Raw genomic sequence first — 13,687 nt, 5'->3', positions numbered from 1 at the left:
GGTTAACCGAAGCGCTCAATCCATAAAGCGTTTTCTAGGGCAGAAGCCGACCCGACTTGAATCATAACATTTTAAAGTTCGGGAGGGAATGAGGAAATTCTCGAAAATCAAATTGCGGGTCTGTCCTAGTATACGATTTTTGGACCCCCCCCCCTCCCCCCTCCTATCAATTTTGTACATGACCATTTATTTTTCAGCAAATTTATTATTATTTAAGGTTATTTAGGTTAAGTTAAGACACTTCCTGTCTGACGCATGTACAAAATTGATAGGAGGGGGGGGGGTCCAAAAATCGTATACTAGGAAATTACCCAAATTGCTAGAACTCCCAGTATCCCCAGTTTTTGATTTTGTTTGTTACTGAGGCATGAATTAGTCTGGTTTGAATGTACACAATATATGTGCATTTTCTGCATTTCTATTTTAACATCTCCTAATTGCTTACTGCAGACGTAAAATTGTATTAAAAAAATATATAAAAATACGTATATATACGTATGTGATACGTATTTTTAAGTTTTCGGGTTAGTAGGGACTTCACTAAAAATTAAAACACATAAAAATGTGTCTACTTATACTAACACATATGCCTTTTCTGTAAAGTAAATAGTTAACTCTAGTTAACCCTGTAATTTTACTTCTGTTTTACTACTCGTTGTATCGCATAGACCCAATAAAGATTTATATAATAATAAAAATAATAAAAATCCCCCCCTGGAAAGATAAAAATTTAAGCCCCCCCCCTGGATAAATTCCTGAATACGCCCCTGGATAAACCTACCATAATATATTTAATATTAACATTTGTTAGATTCATCATGGCGCCAGGGTGCATTGCACCTATGTGTATCCGGGTAAAGGTAAATGATTAATAGTTTGATTGTTTATGTATTTGAATTAAATAATGGGATCGCTAATAATATAAATATTGTTTTTTTTTTCATATTCTTAGCATAATATTCATGGAATCCCTGCGATTCCCTAACCTGACCGCCGCGTCAAGTCACAGCCAGCGGCCAGAAATTTCTTTAACCTTACTGAACCCCGCTTCTGATTTTAATTGTGTTAAAATCTCCAAAAATATAAAATGGTGGTACGTGAGGTGGTTAGATACTGGGGGATTAGAAATCTGCAGGCCCGAGCCAATATGCCAGCATTCAACTTGGGGATTTTAAACCATTTGGATGAAGAAAATAAAAATAGTTTTTTTTCATTCCAAAAATTTTTAATAAATTTTTAATCGCCAATCACCAAATTAAGCAAATGTTAAACCTCCGTGTATTTTTGAGTTATTAATGATAGAATTCTTCCTTTTTCTGTTCTTGTTCCGTTGTTGTTTAAATATATTTTTGTTTAATTTTAGGATCACAGTAGTGTGTTGTGTGAACAGCTACAACAGCTTAGACAACAGACCGGGTTAGTGGATCTAGATATAGTCTGCGAGGTAAATTAAAACATTTATATTTCAATCTTTTACAAGAGATCAATATTGAATGTTTCGGTAGATATGAAGCCATTCTGCCTGCATTTTTTTTGCTTTAATTCATGTTTTCAATATGACCACACCTACGCATCTTCTTTTTAAAAAAAAGTAAAAAAATGTCTAAGTTTGTCCTAGCTAGCTGCAGCGCTCTGCCCTTTTCGTAGACTGCAGAAAAGATGGGGAAAGGCACGCCGCACCCACATAGGTTCCATTCCACAATTAATTCTAAAACATGAATTCTTGGCAGCGCGCTTACCCGCTTCCTCTCCGCACCCATATGTCTTCCGGCGAAATGGCTTTACTTTGAAATGCTTATTATAGAGACATTTGCAGCATTAATTTAAGATTTTAAAGACTTTTAATAGAACCTGAAAAATAACATATTTATCATAACTTTTTGTAACATAAGTGATTTATTTCGATTTCCTTCTAAAATAGAAAATTTTGTTGTTACCTGCTGATGTTACTCTTTTCTAAAAGTGTATTTGAATGTAGGGAGAAATAACGCAGTTTTGCTTGCGATTCGGACTAAAATAATCTAAATCTATCTATCTGTCTAGTGTCTATCTATCTGATCTTAGATAATTTTGATATGAACCGCACGCTAAACTGCGTTATTTCTGGTATAAATTGAAGTTCTCTTTACCTTCATAAAGTTTTCGAGAATAATATAAACCATTTATGTACAAATAACAAAATATTATTTTTTTAATTGGACAAGCATTTCAAAGTAAAGACATTTTGCCGGAAGACATATGGGCGCGGACAGTAAGCGATATGGGTAAGCGCACTGTCGCGAAACCATATGTGTGCGGCGTGACTTCCCCCAATCCTTAAACCCTAAAATAATGAGATGGGGAGGATTTTCATGTAAAAAATGTCGAATAACAAAAGTGAAAAAAATTATATACAAATAACTTGAATAAACGACGTCGCAGGGATCAATTGAAGAATAAAAGTTAATTGATTTATCTTTAAATTCTAAATCTTTAAGGGACACTACATCAAGGTTCACAAGGTCGTAATGGCTGCCTGCAGCAAGTTTTTCAAGGAACAGCTTTGTAAATATAATGTTCAGGCCTTGGTCATTCTCAGGTAAACATATTTTACAATCATTTTGATTTCTCTACAGCGCAGTTGTCAGCATAGGTATTAAACGGGTTTTAGGCACAGGCCCTTACCTTCTGATGGCGGTCTTTCACAATCATTTCTTACATTAAATTACTGAAATAGTGATATAATACAATTTCATTACCTGATACGTCGTTTGTGGTCTACCAATCTTTATTATGAGGGTTAGGTTAGGTTATAAGACAATTTCCTGGCCGAGCGATGTGGCTAGGACAGGCTAGGGGGCAGGGCGCTGCGGCCTCAAGTCCATATAAAAGCTATAAAACCACGCGCTAGTAGATCGGATGTGTAGTATAGCAGATTTGGTGGCGTAGGTCAGAAATGAAGTATGGCGGATTTGCGTAGGTTGAAAGATACGCCATCATTTTATTTAAAAAATGTTTTTTTTAAAATAAATTCCAATGAGTTTCCAAGATTTTTTTCCTTGAGTCATGTGAGGACCCACACAAAATTTTGGCCCGATCGGTTCAGCCGTTTTGACGCTTATTGGATACAAACGGACAGACAAGCAAAGTTTATATAAATAGGCGTTCACAGGCGCACAACTAGACATTTTGTTAGGGGGGGAAAGATGGGGGGAAAAATTTGCCCCCCCCCCCTCATAAACATTTTGAGGGGAGGGGGGGGGGGGCAAGAAAAATGTGTAATATACTCATACATTAAGAAAAACTAACGTTACCAACTGGATATTCAGTAAGTCAACACATTTTATATGAAATAAGAAAGCAATTTATTCTGGTTAATAAAAATCACAATATTTATTAATTTACAATTTACATAAAATATCATTATTCATTCATAAATCAAATATATACACTGTACTCAGACACTGACAAGAAATGCCTTTCATTAAAAAATCATGACTTAAAATGAAAAATATTTTTTTATATATGACACTTCACACAGTACATCTTCCGACCCGCATTTGTATTTATAAGATTTTTAGATAATACAGATTGTCTCATATCATATTAGATTATATCCAAGCTTTAATGCCAAATACGCACATCATACTCAAAAAACCTAGTATTTTATGCAAGAAAGCTTTTATAGGCTTTGTAAAGACGACTTATCGCAGAATTTAAAAAAAGTTCATGTTTTGCATATTCCAAAAAATGCTAAAAATAAAAAAGTTAACATTGTTGCTCTAATACATTTGAGGACCAAGCCATTTTCTTCCTGAAAATATGTTATTTTTGTTATGACTTTGCGGTTTTCATGAGTGCACTGACGTTGAACATCCAACGGTAATAAATGCGGTTTTTCGCAATTTACTCTTTAACCCCCCCCCCCCCCCAACAGTTTTCGTGGATTTTTTAAAATTCACAAACCGAAATTTGTGTAGGCTAATTTTTTTAATTCTTCTCATCCAAAAACCTTCCCTGGGGTTAAACGAGGCCCCATACAATATTTGGGCCCGATCGGTAGCCGTCTTGACGTTTATTGGACACAAACAAACAGACAGACAAGCTAAGTATATAGATAGATAAAGATATATCTCCCTAGATTTGGACTAATTGTTGCGGGTTTAGAGGTCCAGTTAGAACAGGGGCGGGACGGTGCTTCCTGCTGCCTGGGCGGTCTGGGGGGGTTCACATTGGGGCCTCTTGTAGATTTCACTTCCTTATGAATCCTTATATGTCAGCCCCTGTATTATATCACCATCTCAGTAAACAATTTTGTACCTATAGTCAAAACCACGATAATGTTTATATACCGTCATAATCAGAAAGACCAACAAAAAAATTAACAGTTAATCAGGCATTTTTAAATGCTCAAAAAGGGCAGACCACATTTTGGAAACGGGAAAACTAGGGCTATTATGTTATTATCGTTTCAACAATCATATTTGTAAAACTATATTGTAAAGTCGTCTGAATATCTGTAAATTAATTCCGGGTCTTCTTGATTAGTACTGTAGAGGAAAAAATTAACATCGCACAATGTTTTTCGATCTTTTTTAGAAAGGCTCTTACCTATATTTTTATAATCCAAAATTTTATTTAAAAAAAAAACTTTTTTATGCGACAAGATAATTATATTTACATGAGAAAATAATGCAAAAAAATTGTTAAATAAGCCTAAAAAACTTGTTATGTCTAAAAATAATGCCATTTGTTAAATTTCTTACAATATGGCGGGATTAAGAAACAAATTTGAGCCTGGAGAAGTTTATCGAAATGATATCAGCTTCATTATTGTATTGATAAACAATACGCATATGGGGAAAAACTTCCCCCCCAGCACCCATAAAAAGTCATGTTAAAAATGTATGTCCCACATAAAAGCTTCAGATTTGTGTCTATCCTTAATTCCTAAATCATACTTAAGGCATGCTTACAGGTATAAAACTTATGGCAAGAGATATCAAATATTAATTCTTAGGTTATGCAACTCTTACTTAATTTCATTGTGTAAAATTAAAATTTTGGCTCATAAGTCATAAGTGACAGATATGTCAGATGTTAGGGACAAAAATACACATAAAATGTCTAGCCATGAACTTTTTCTAAAATCTTAAGCTCCTAAACAGAAGTTTAATTGCCTGTGAAAAAGAATTTTTGAGTTTCGAATAGCTTTCGCCTTAAAATAAATTCATGTTCCACATTTTGTCAGTCCGTAATCCCGCTTTATTATTTAAATAACTTAGTAAAAAAAATTTTTTTCTTAATTTCGTAATCAAAATAAATTTGAATAGAAGCGAAATTTTATATCTATTTTTTCCATAAGTTACCCAGCAAATTGTGCATGATCAAATAACGTAAGCAAAATGTCTGTCCCTTATACGTGGTTTTATGTGGTATATTAATATTTTTATACCAGACTTGAGGACTTCGGGTTGGAGTTGAAAAGAGATGCTGTGAACTATATAATAGAGTTTATATACAGTGGGGAAGTCAATATACTAGGTAAGAGAAGCAGTGTTTAGGATCCATTACACTTTCCTGGGAATCCGGATCCCGGATCCGCACTGGAAAAAAATCCGGATCCTAATTATTGATCGAAATTCCTTAAATAAAATCAAATTGAATTTTAATGACCTCTAATTAATTCTAATGACCTCCACAAATAGAAAATATATCAACTATGGCTTTATGCATATCAATCGAAAGCTAGGAACACAGGCAATACAGTAGCAGCAACAAATCCAGTGTTTGACCTTCTAATGACCTCTTATGACCTCTAATGATCAAAATGACCTTCAAAAATTAAAAATGTTTTAACTATGGCTTTATGCATATCAATTAAAAGCTAGAAACCCAAGGAATACAGTAGCAGCAAAGAATCCAGTGTTTGACCTTCTAATGGCCTCTAAGGACCTCTAATGACCTCAAAAAATGAAAATGTTTTAACTATGGCTTTATGCATATTAAACGAAAGCTAGGAACCCAGGGAATACAGTAGTAGCAACAAATCCAGTGTTTAACCTTCTTATGACCTCTAATGACCGAAAATTACCTCCAAAATAAAAATGTTTTAACTTTGACCTGACGCATATCAATTGGATTACAGTAGCAGCAACAAATCCAATGTTTGAACTTCTGACGACCTCTAACGACCTCTAATGGCACAAAATGACCTCCAAATCAAAAATGTTTTAGCTTTGGCTTTATGTATCAAATGAAAGCTAAAAACCCAGGGAATACAGTAGCAGCAATTTACAGCAGCAATACATTGTTTGACCTTCTGATGACATCTAATGACCTAAAATGACCTCCATAATGAAAATGTTTTTACCATGGCTTTAGCATATCAAATGAAAGATAGGAACCCAGGGAATACAGTAGCAGCAACGAATCCATTATTTGACTATCTAATGACCTCCTAAATGAAAATGTTTGTGCAATGGCTATATGTATATAAATCAAAAGCTAGGAACCCAAGGAATATAGTGGTATCAAAGAAAGAAGAAGCTGGGTTTCGTGAAATAAATATGGTTAGAAATAAGATCCCCCCCCCCCCCGATTTTCTATTCTGTTTTTTTATGTTTCTACTCCAAGGTGATTTTATTAACAGCAAGGTTGGGAGTCCCCTCACTCTCCAACAGTGTTGCTGCTACTCTATTACCTGGGTTGCTAGCTTTTATTTGTTATGCATAAAGCCATAGTTAAAACATTTTTTTATTTGGAGGTCATTTTAGGTCATTAGAAGGTTTAACACTGGATTTGTTGCTGCTACTGTATTCCCTTGGTTCCTAGCTTTCGTTTGATATGCATAAAGCCATAGTTAAAACATTTTTATTTTGGAGGTCATTTTAGGTCGTTAGAGGTCATTTGAAGGTTAAACACTGGATTCATTACTGCCCCTGTATTCCCTGGGAGCTTTCGTTTGATATGCTTAAAGCTATAGTTAAAACATTTTCATTTTTAGAGGCCATAAGAAGGTCAAACACTGGATTCGTTGCTGCTACTGTATTCCTGGGGTTCCTAGCTTTTGATTGATATTCACAAAGCCATACTTAAAACTTTTTAATTTTTAGAGGTCATTAGAGGTCATTAAAATCTTATTTTATTTTATTGTGGAGGTCATTAGAATTAATTAGAGGTCATTAAAATTCAATTTGATTTTATTTAAGGAATTTCGATCACTAATTAGGCGGGCAGCCAAATAATTGGAGGATTTGAACCAAATTGAAGGCACATTAAACATGACATCTCCACCATCCCCTTTACTAAAGGGGGGAGGTCATGAAACGTATTACTCTCCGGAAAATTTAAACAGTGTTTAAACATACATTTTTTGGTTTTGAAGGAATCTGAGCAAAAGTGCGCGCGCGTGCTTTTTGTGACACTCTTGAAACAAATATTTGCTAAGTTTGGCCTAAGTAAGAATAACAGTTGCATGAGATACATCAAACTATAGCAAAATTGGGACAAGGAATTCATTTCCGAGGTCAAATTAGACATTGGAGCCTTCTGACCGGCGCGCTAGTAGCCAACCATTACATTATGGGTCATCTTAGTAGGGGCGTACGAGGGCATTTGTTTAGGGGGGGGGGCACAAAAAAAATTTGGAGTCCCCCCCTTAGCAACCCCTTTTTTGAAAAATATCGAAACCTTTTGTATATTTTTTTTTGGCCCCCCCCCCCCCTCTGGGAATGGTTTTGTTCACCATGAAAATACACCAAAAAGACTACATTTTTGGGTGTTACCTTAAAAATTATTTCTTTGCTTAAAAAACTAACTTTTTAACTTTATAAATTCATCACTTAACTCCATCACAGCTAACTAAATCAATAATCACAGCATCATTAAAAATTATATTTTTACAAATAAAAGAAATTTCTTCTGAAATTTTTAGATAGAATTTACTCAATCTACATATTCACCAATTCTTTTAAGCACTCACATTTCAATGATTTTCTCAGTAGAGAGCTCAGACAGCCTTGTAGGGTGTAAGGCTATAAGTCCAAGATCGTTATGTCTGCTCTACGTCATAGTACATCTTGTGTAATGGAGTATTCTCTTTAGAAGGCTAAAACTTTTCTCTCCTTGTATTAACAGTGAATTTAGACAAATCCCTAGTCTTTGTCATTGTCAGGTGTTAGTTTTTAAACGTAGTTTCTTTTTAATTTTGTATTTTCCAGGGGGGGCAGTGCCCCGCCTGGAACTCCCAGAGGGGGCAAGAGGACTACTGTCCCCCAAGGCACGCCACTGTGTCTGGCCTGAGGAAGGGAAATGCAAGCAGATGTAATATTAAAAGAGCCTCCCCCCATGGGTGCCCCCCTTAACCTCGGGGGGGGCGCGGCTCCCCTCGTACGCCACTGCATCCTAGTATATTTTTTACATGTTGTAATTCGATTTATAGGTAATTTTGAACGAGGAATTAATTTCTGAGGTCAAAATAAATATTCGAGCATTCTGACCCGCGCGCTAGTAGCCGGCAGTTACATTATGGGTCATCTTCCCACATATTTACATGTTGTATGTCGATTTACAGGTTGTTGGGCACGAGGAATTCATTTCCGAGGTCAAATTTAATATTGGAATATTCTAACCGGCGCGCTAGTAGCCAACCATTACATTATGGGTCATCTTAGTACATTTTTTACATGTTGTAAGTCGATTAATATGTAATTTGGCATGAGGACTTCATTTCTGAGGTCAAAATAAATATTCTAGCATTCTGACCGGCGCGCACTTCTGCTCAGATTCCTTCAAACCAAAAAAAATGCATGTAATATACATAATTCTGAGTTTGCATGCAAAATATCAGCCTTCTACGACAATTCTAAGTTATGTTTAAACACTTTTTAAATTTTCCGGAGAGTAATACGTTTCATGGTCCCCCCCCCCTTTGTTTAACAAAACAGAATTGTAAATTTTTTTCGCTTATCTTATGTTAAAACTTGATAAACCATTCAGAGATAAGAATATTTTTATAATCTCTCTTTTTTCAACAGTTCAGTTTTTATTTACAGTTGGGATATATTTCCCCTAGGATCCGTGGATCCGCATATTTGTGTGGATCCGGATCCTAAGCACTATATTTTGGGTAAAATGGCATTTGAGAAAAAATGTAAAGTTAATTTAAAAACGGGGGTGCATTTTTTTTATCCCAGCGTTACTAATTGATGAGCGGGGGGGGGGGGAGTGAAAACTTGGAAATAAAGAAAAGTAAAATATTTAATCTTACTGATAACGAGAAGGAATAGAGATTGGAGAAGTTGGAACGAAGAGAGAAAAAACGGAATGATAAATTTCAAAATTAATCCTAGAAGTCGGAAATTATATAAAGCTTGTATTCGTTCATTAATATATTTATTAATTATATAAAACTAAATAACTTGTGTTTAGGTGAAAAACTGACCGACTTTTGTCAAGCAGCTCACACTTTGGGAGTAGCAGGTTAACTATTCAGAAATCAACGTGATAGATTTGTGCTTCTCTGTCCACAATTAACCTTGAACTTAATATTTGTATTTTAAATGATGTCTTAATCTCTTGCAGCTTTGAACCTACTGTCGCAATCGCAGTTCTAAGGTTTATAATTAATAGGAAAGCACAATAGAACAACTGTAGCGTAAAGTTAAATATCAACAGCAGGTTCAGAAAATTGTTGTAAATGTGAATCAATGACGATGCCCTTTAAATAGGATTATTTCAACATTCCCTCTAATAAAGTTTGTTTATTCGGCAGGTCTGGAGCATCTACCTGTTCCTGCAACTAGACACGGACCATCAAACCTCGATAAAGATCGTATTCAAATAGCGGATGAATCAGGTAAAATTGTGTGATCTCGGTATATTAAAGGGGGGGAGGGCATGAAACGTAATACTCTCCGGAAAATTTAAACAGTGTTAAACATAACTTAGAATTGTCGTATAGGCTGATTTTTTGCATGCAAACTCAGAATTATGTGTATTACATGCATTTTTAGGGTTTTGAAGGTATCTAAGCAGAAGTGCGCGCGCGCGCTTTTTGTGAAAAATGCGACTTTTTTTACAGTAAATCATCGTTTACTTCATTAATTACACTTGAACATTTTTCCTGACACTCGTGAAAAAAATTTGCGCTAAAAAATTCACCTCCAAAGGCTTGAATGTTCGCGCGCAATAAAGGAAACCTAAATTTTCCGGAGAGTAATACGTTTCATGGCCCCTCCCCCATTTTCCTCCACCCCTAGTCTCAAATTCTCCCCTCCTAATATATTAGAAAATCTAGCTCGGAGCTCATTAAAATGTTTGATTAAAAAAATATATATCTTATATACAGAACTGTGTGGTGGGAACTATCTGCAGTTTCAACAAACTCCTTCCAATAATGAGAATTCAAAACTACCTATGGAAGTCAATCCATTCTTAAACAGGTAATTAAGAAATTGGGTTTATTTCTATTTTTTTCGGTTCGTTTTTTATTGTAAAGAGGAACTTCAGTTTTTTTTTTTCATCAAAAACATTTGTTTAACGGACATGCCTCTCTTGAAATAGAGGGTTACTTGAAGTTACGTCGACAGTCTCTTTAACAAAATCATTCTTATGTCATTCCGATCTTTAAAAACTCATAATAAACTTAGGTGTATATGTAAATATGAGCTTTCATTGGGTTTGGGGAAAGGGGAGAAGGAAAAGCGAAGGGGAAAGGGAAGGAAAAGCAAAGAGAAAAGTAGGAAGAGGGAAGGGAAAAGGGGAAGAGTGAAGGGAAAAGGGGAAGAGTGAAGGGAAAAGTGGAAGGGGGAAGGGGAAAATGGGTATAGGGGGAAAAATAGAAGGGGAAAGGGATGCGAGGGGAGGGAAGTGAAAAGGAAAGGGAAAAGGGGGAAGAGTAAAGGAAAAAACCACAACAAATTTTTTTAAATAACAGTATCAGAAATGCTTAGAAAAAAATTAAATTCGGTGATGTTGAAGGACGAAACCTCTGTAGAGTAGTAAGAAAAAAAAGATGGAAAAAAAGTAGATGTTAGTTCCACATTTATTGAAAATATATTTCGGTCTGGTTTGACACACAACTTGTCTTTGCAAGGGGGCCCTGCACTCCCCCTGGATTGGGGGAAAAAAATATGATTCTGAAAAGGGGGGGGGGCAAAAATATGAGTCTTGCAACTAATATACACCCCTGCTGGGTGCCAATATTCATCCTAAATGGGGACTTTTTTTATACTTGGTCTTGTTCACAAGTTGCTCAAATTTCTGGATGTTTAATTGTCCTCTATTCCGGTGCAACCAAGCAAAGACGGCATTTAAAAAAAATTACAGTATATCTTTTATGGGACTAATGATACTTCCCCTCTTCTGAACTTGGACTAACGAACTAGCTCAATCTGGAAATAGGAATTATTGACCCTTCTCTCCCATGTTCAAGTAAACACAACTTTGTAAACTTTTTATTTATAAAAAGCGCCTTAGCTCCTTAAAAATCTTCAGTAATCAGAATATAAGAAAATAAATAATTTAAGTAATCATTCTAAAAATCTATAATATATTTAATTGTCTTTTTAATGAAACAATATTAGTAATTTTAAACTTGAAATAATTCATGTGTACGTAGGTCGGACGTTCAGTAAAGCGGAAGTAAAGTAGGTTGGAAATTACACCACCCAGAGTCTACCAATTATGTGTACTTTTGTACAGTTAATTCTTCTCAAAATTTGTGTATTGTTCTTTATAGGACAGGTCTTAAAATTTGAAACAGAAGAAAGTACTATTTGTGTCGAATTTTCTCATATATGGATTAAAATGTTTTCTTTCTTCCAGTTTATCAGACCAGACAATTATTTGTTTGCAGTGTTAAAGATGATCGAGACTGAATACTTTTCAGTTTACATCTAAATGGATTCAGTTCCGGTTTTCGATTCTGTTAAATCTTTTTTGATTTAAATCCTGGATCCTGAATCTATTGGATTGAACGAAATCATAAATTTTAGTTTTCCTGGTAACTCTGGTCCCAGCAGTGATGATATAATTCTTCTTTCAACCATAGAGAGAGACGAAGGTATTTAGTTTAATACTCCAACTTTTTTACCCTGACTTCTTGCCAATTTCTATTGTGAAAATTTATCGGGATTTTTTTCCATTTTCATATGTTTGTAGGGTTAAGGAATCATCTGCCGTTTTAATATAGAAGCAAGGTTTAAAGGATTATCTTCCATTTTCATAGGTGTGCAAGGTTCTGGTTAAAGGGTGTATTTGCCAATTTTGTATATGTGCAAAGTTATGAAGATTATTTTCCATTTTCATGTGTTTGCAAGGTTGAAAGGATTATCTGCCAGTTTCATATTATTGCAAGGATAAAGGGATCATCTGCCATTTTCAAATATTTGCAAGGATAAAGGGATCATCTACCATTTTCATATTTTTGCAAGGTTTAAGGAATTATCTGCTTTTCAAAATATTTGCAAGGTTTATAGGATTAGTCACCATTTTCATATATTTCCAAGGTTTAAGGAATTATCTCCCATTCTGCCAGAAACTGAATGGTTCAAATCCCAATAGTTCAAAAATTTCATATTTTTTTGGAACTTTTTTATTGTAAGATTTTTCTTGTTTATTATTTGTTGTAAAATGTGGTAAAATGTAAAATAACATTTAAATAACCATTAGTATTTCAACTTCCTATCAGGGGAATACTGGAGGTCTGGCAAACAAGAAATTTGGTTAACACCCATAAAAAACCGTATTAAGACCTTAACTTACCTGGCTTTCCTTCATCCGACCATAATTACCAATTATACAATTATATGATATAATATGGATTTAAATGAATCCCTGATAAAAATAAATGTTAATTAATAAGCTTAAGAAAGAATTTGAGCAATAATTATAAAATGGACAAATTGTCAAATGTCTAGAGGGGGCATGTCTAGGGGGTACACAGGATTGCCCCCCCCCCCCCGTGAGAGAGTCTGCTATGCAGTGAACGAGCCTCCACCATACAGAACACCTTTTTCAAATCTTGGTTTTATGTGCAATAAAAAGTGTTAACAATTTTTTTTGGCATAGTGGCATTATTATTATTATTAAACAAAACTTCTGGGGGATTTTAATCCCCGTATGAAGCCACACCCATCAGTACTTCCCCTCACGATACGTGTACAATCACGTCTGGGGTCGTCTGTTTGTAAACCGCCTAGGGCATGTTCTATTATTGAACCCTGGATGTAAGCGTACCGGGTGTTGGGATTATCAGGAACCTGAGTAGACCGAGCCCCAAGGTTGACATCCACCAACCCACCCACCCCTAATTGGGCAACATGCCCTGTACAAGGGATGGTTTGTTTCTATGTAAAATCAGCATGGTCTCTAATGATTGCTTTATCTTTGTCTGGCATATGACAATTCCCCACTATTATGGAACGTCTATTCCCCGTCTATTTTCAGCTATCAATTTAAATAACTACTTTATATCTTTCATCTGACATTTTATGTTCTAATATTGCTATTATTTCCTTGATTTGTTTAACGATTTATTCAATTCTTACCTCACATATGTTTAGTCAGGTCCATCCATTTCTCTGCCATCAAATGGATGCTTCTTGCCCGTTTTAGAAGTTCCATTCTATTGCATCCATCCTGTCCCAGGTACCGTCTAAGGATGTACTTAGTGGCCATTCCCGGGTACTTCTCTTCGTATTCA

At 35.2% G+C, this 13,687-nt stretch overlaps 1 protein-coding gene across 1 annotated transcript; it reads left to right on the top strand.

The window, feature by feature from the left end:
• The first annotated feature begins 818 nt into the window (after positions 1-818).
• LOC111713705 (broad-complex core protein isoforms 1/2/3/4/5) lies at positions 819-12,054 on the top strand. Its single transcript, XM_023488642.1, has 8 exons — positions 819-860; positions 1,364-1,444; positions 2,478-2,578; positions 5,438-5,523; positions 9,412-9,462; positions 9,755-9,838; positions 10,331-10,424; positions 11,979-12,054. The coding sequence occupies exons 1-8, from the start codon at positions 819-821 to the stop codon at positions 12,052-12,054; spliced, it is 615 nt and encodes a 204-aa protein (XP_023344410.1).
• The last annotated feature ends 1,633 nt before the right edge of the window (positions 12,055-13,687 follow it).

This window comes from Eurytemora carolleeae, unplaced genomic scaffold (genome assembly GCF_000591075.1).
Source record: "Eurytemora carolleeae unplaced genomic scaffold, Eaff_2.0 scaffold29, whole genome shotgun sequence".
NCBI classification, from domain to species: domain Eukaryota; kingdom Metazoa; phylum Arthropoda; class Copepoda; order Calanoida; family Temoridae; genus Eurytemora; species Eurytemora carolleeae.
The sequence above is the reverse complement of the archived record's forward strand: the minus strand, read 5'-3'. Positions and strand labels throughout refer to the sequence as shown.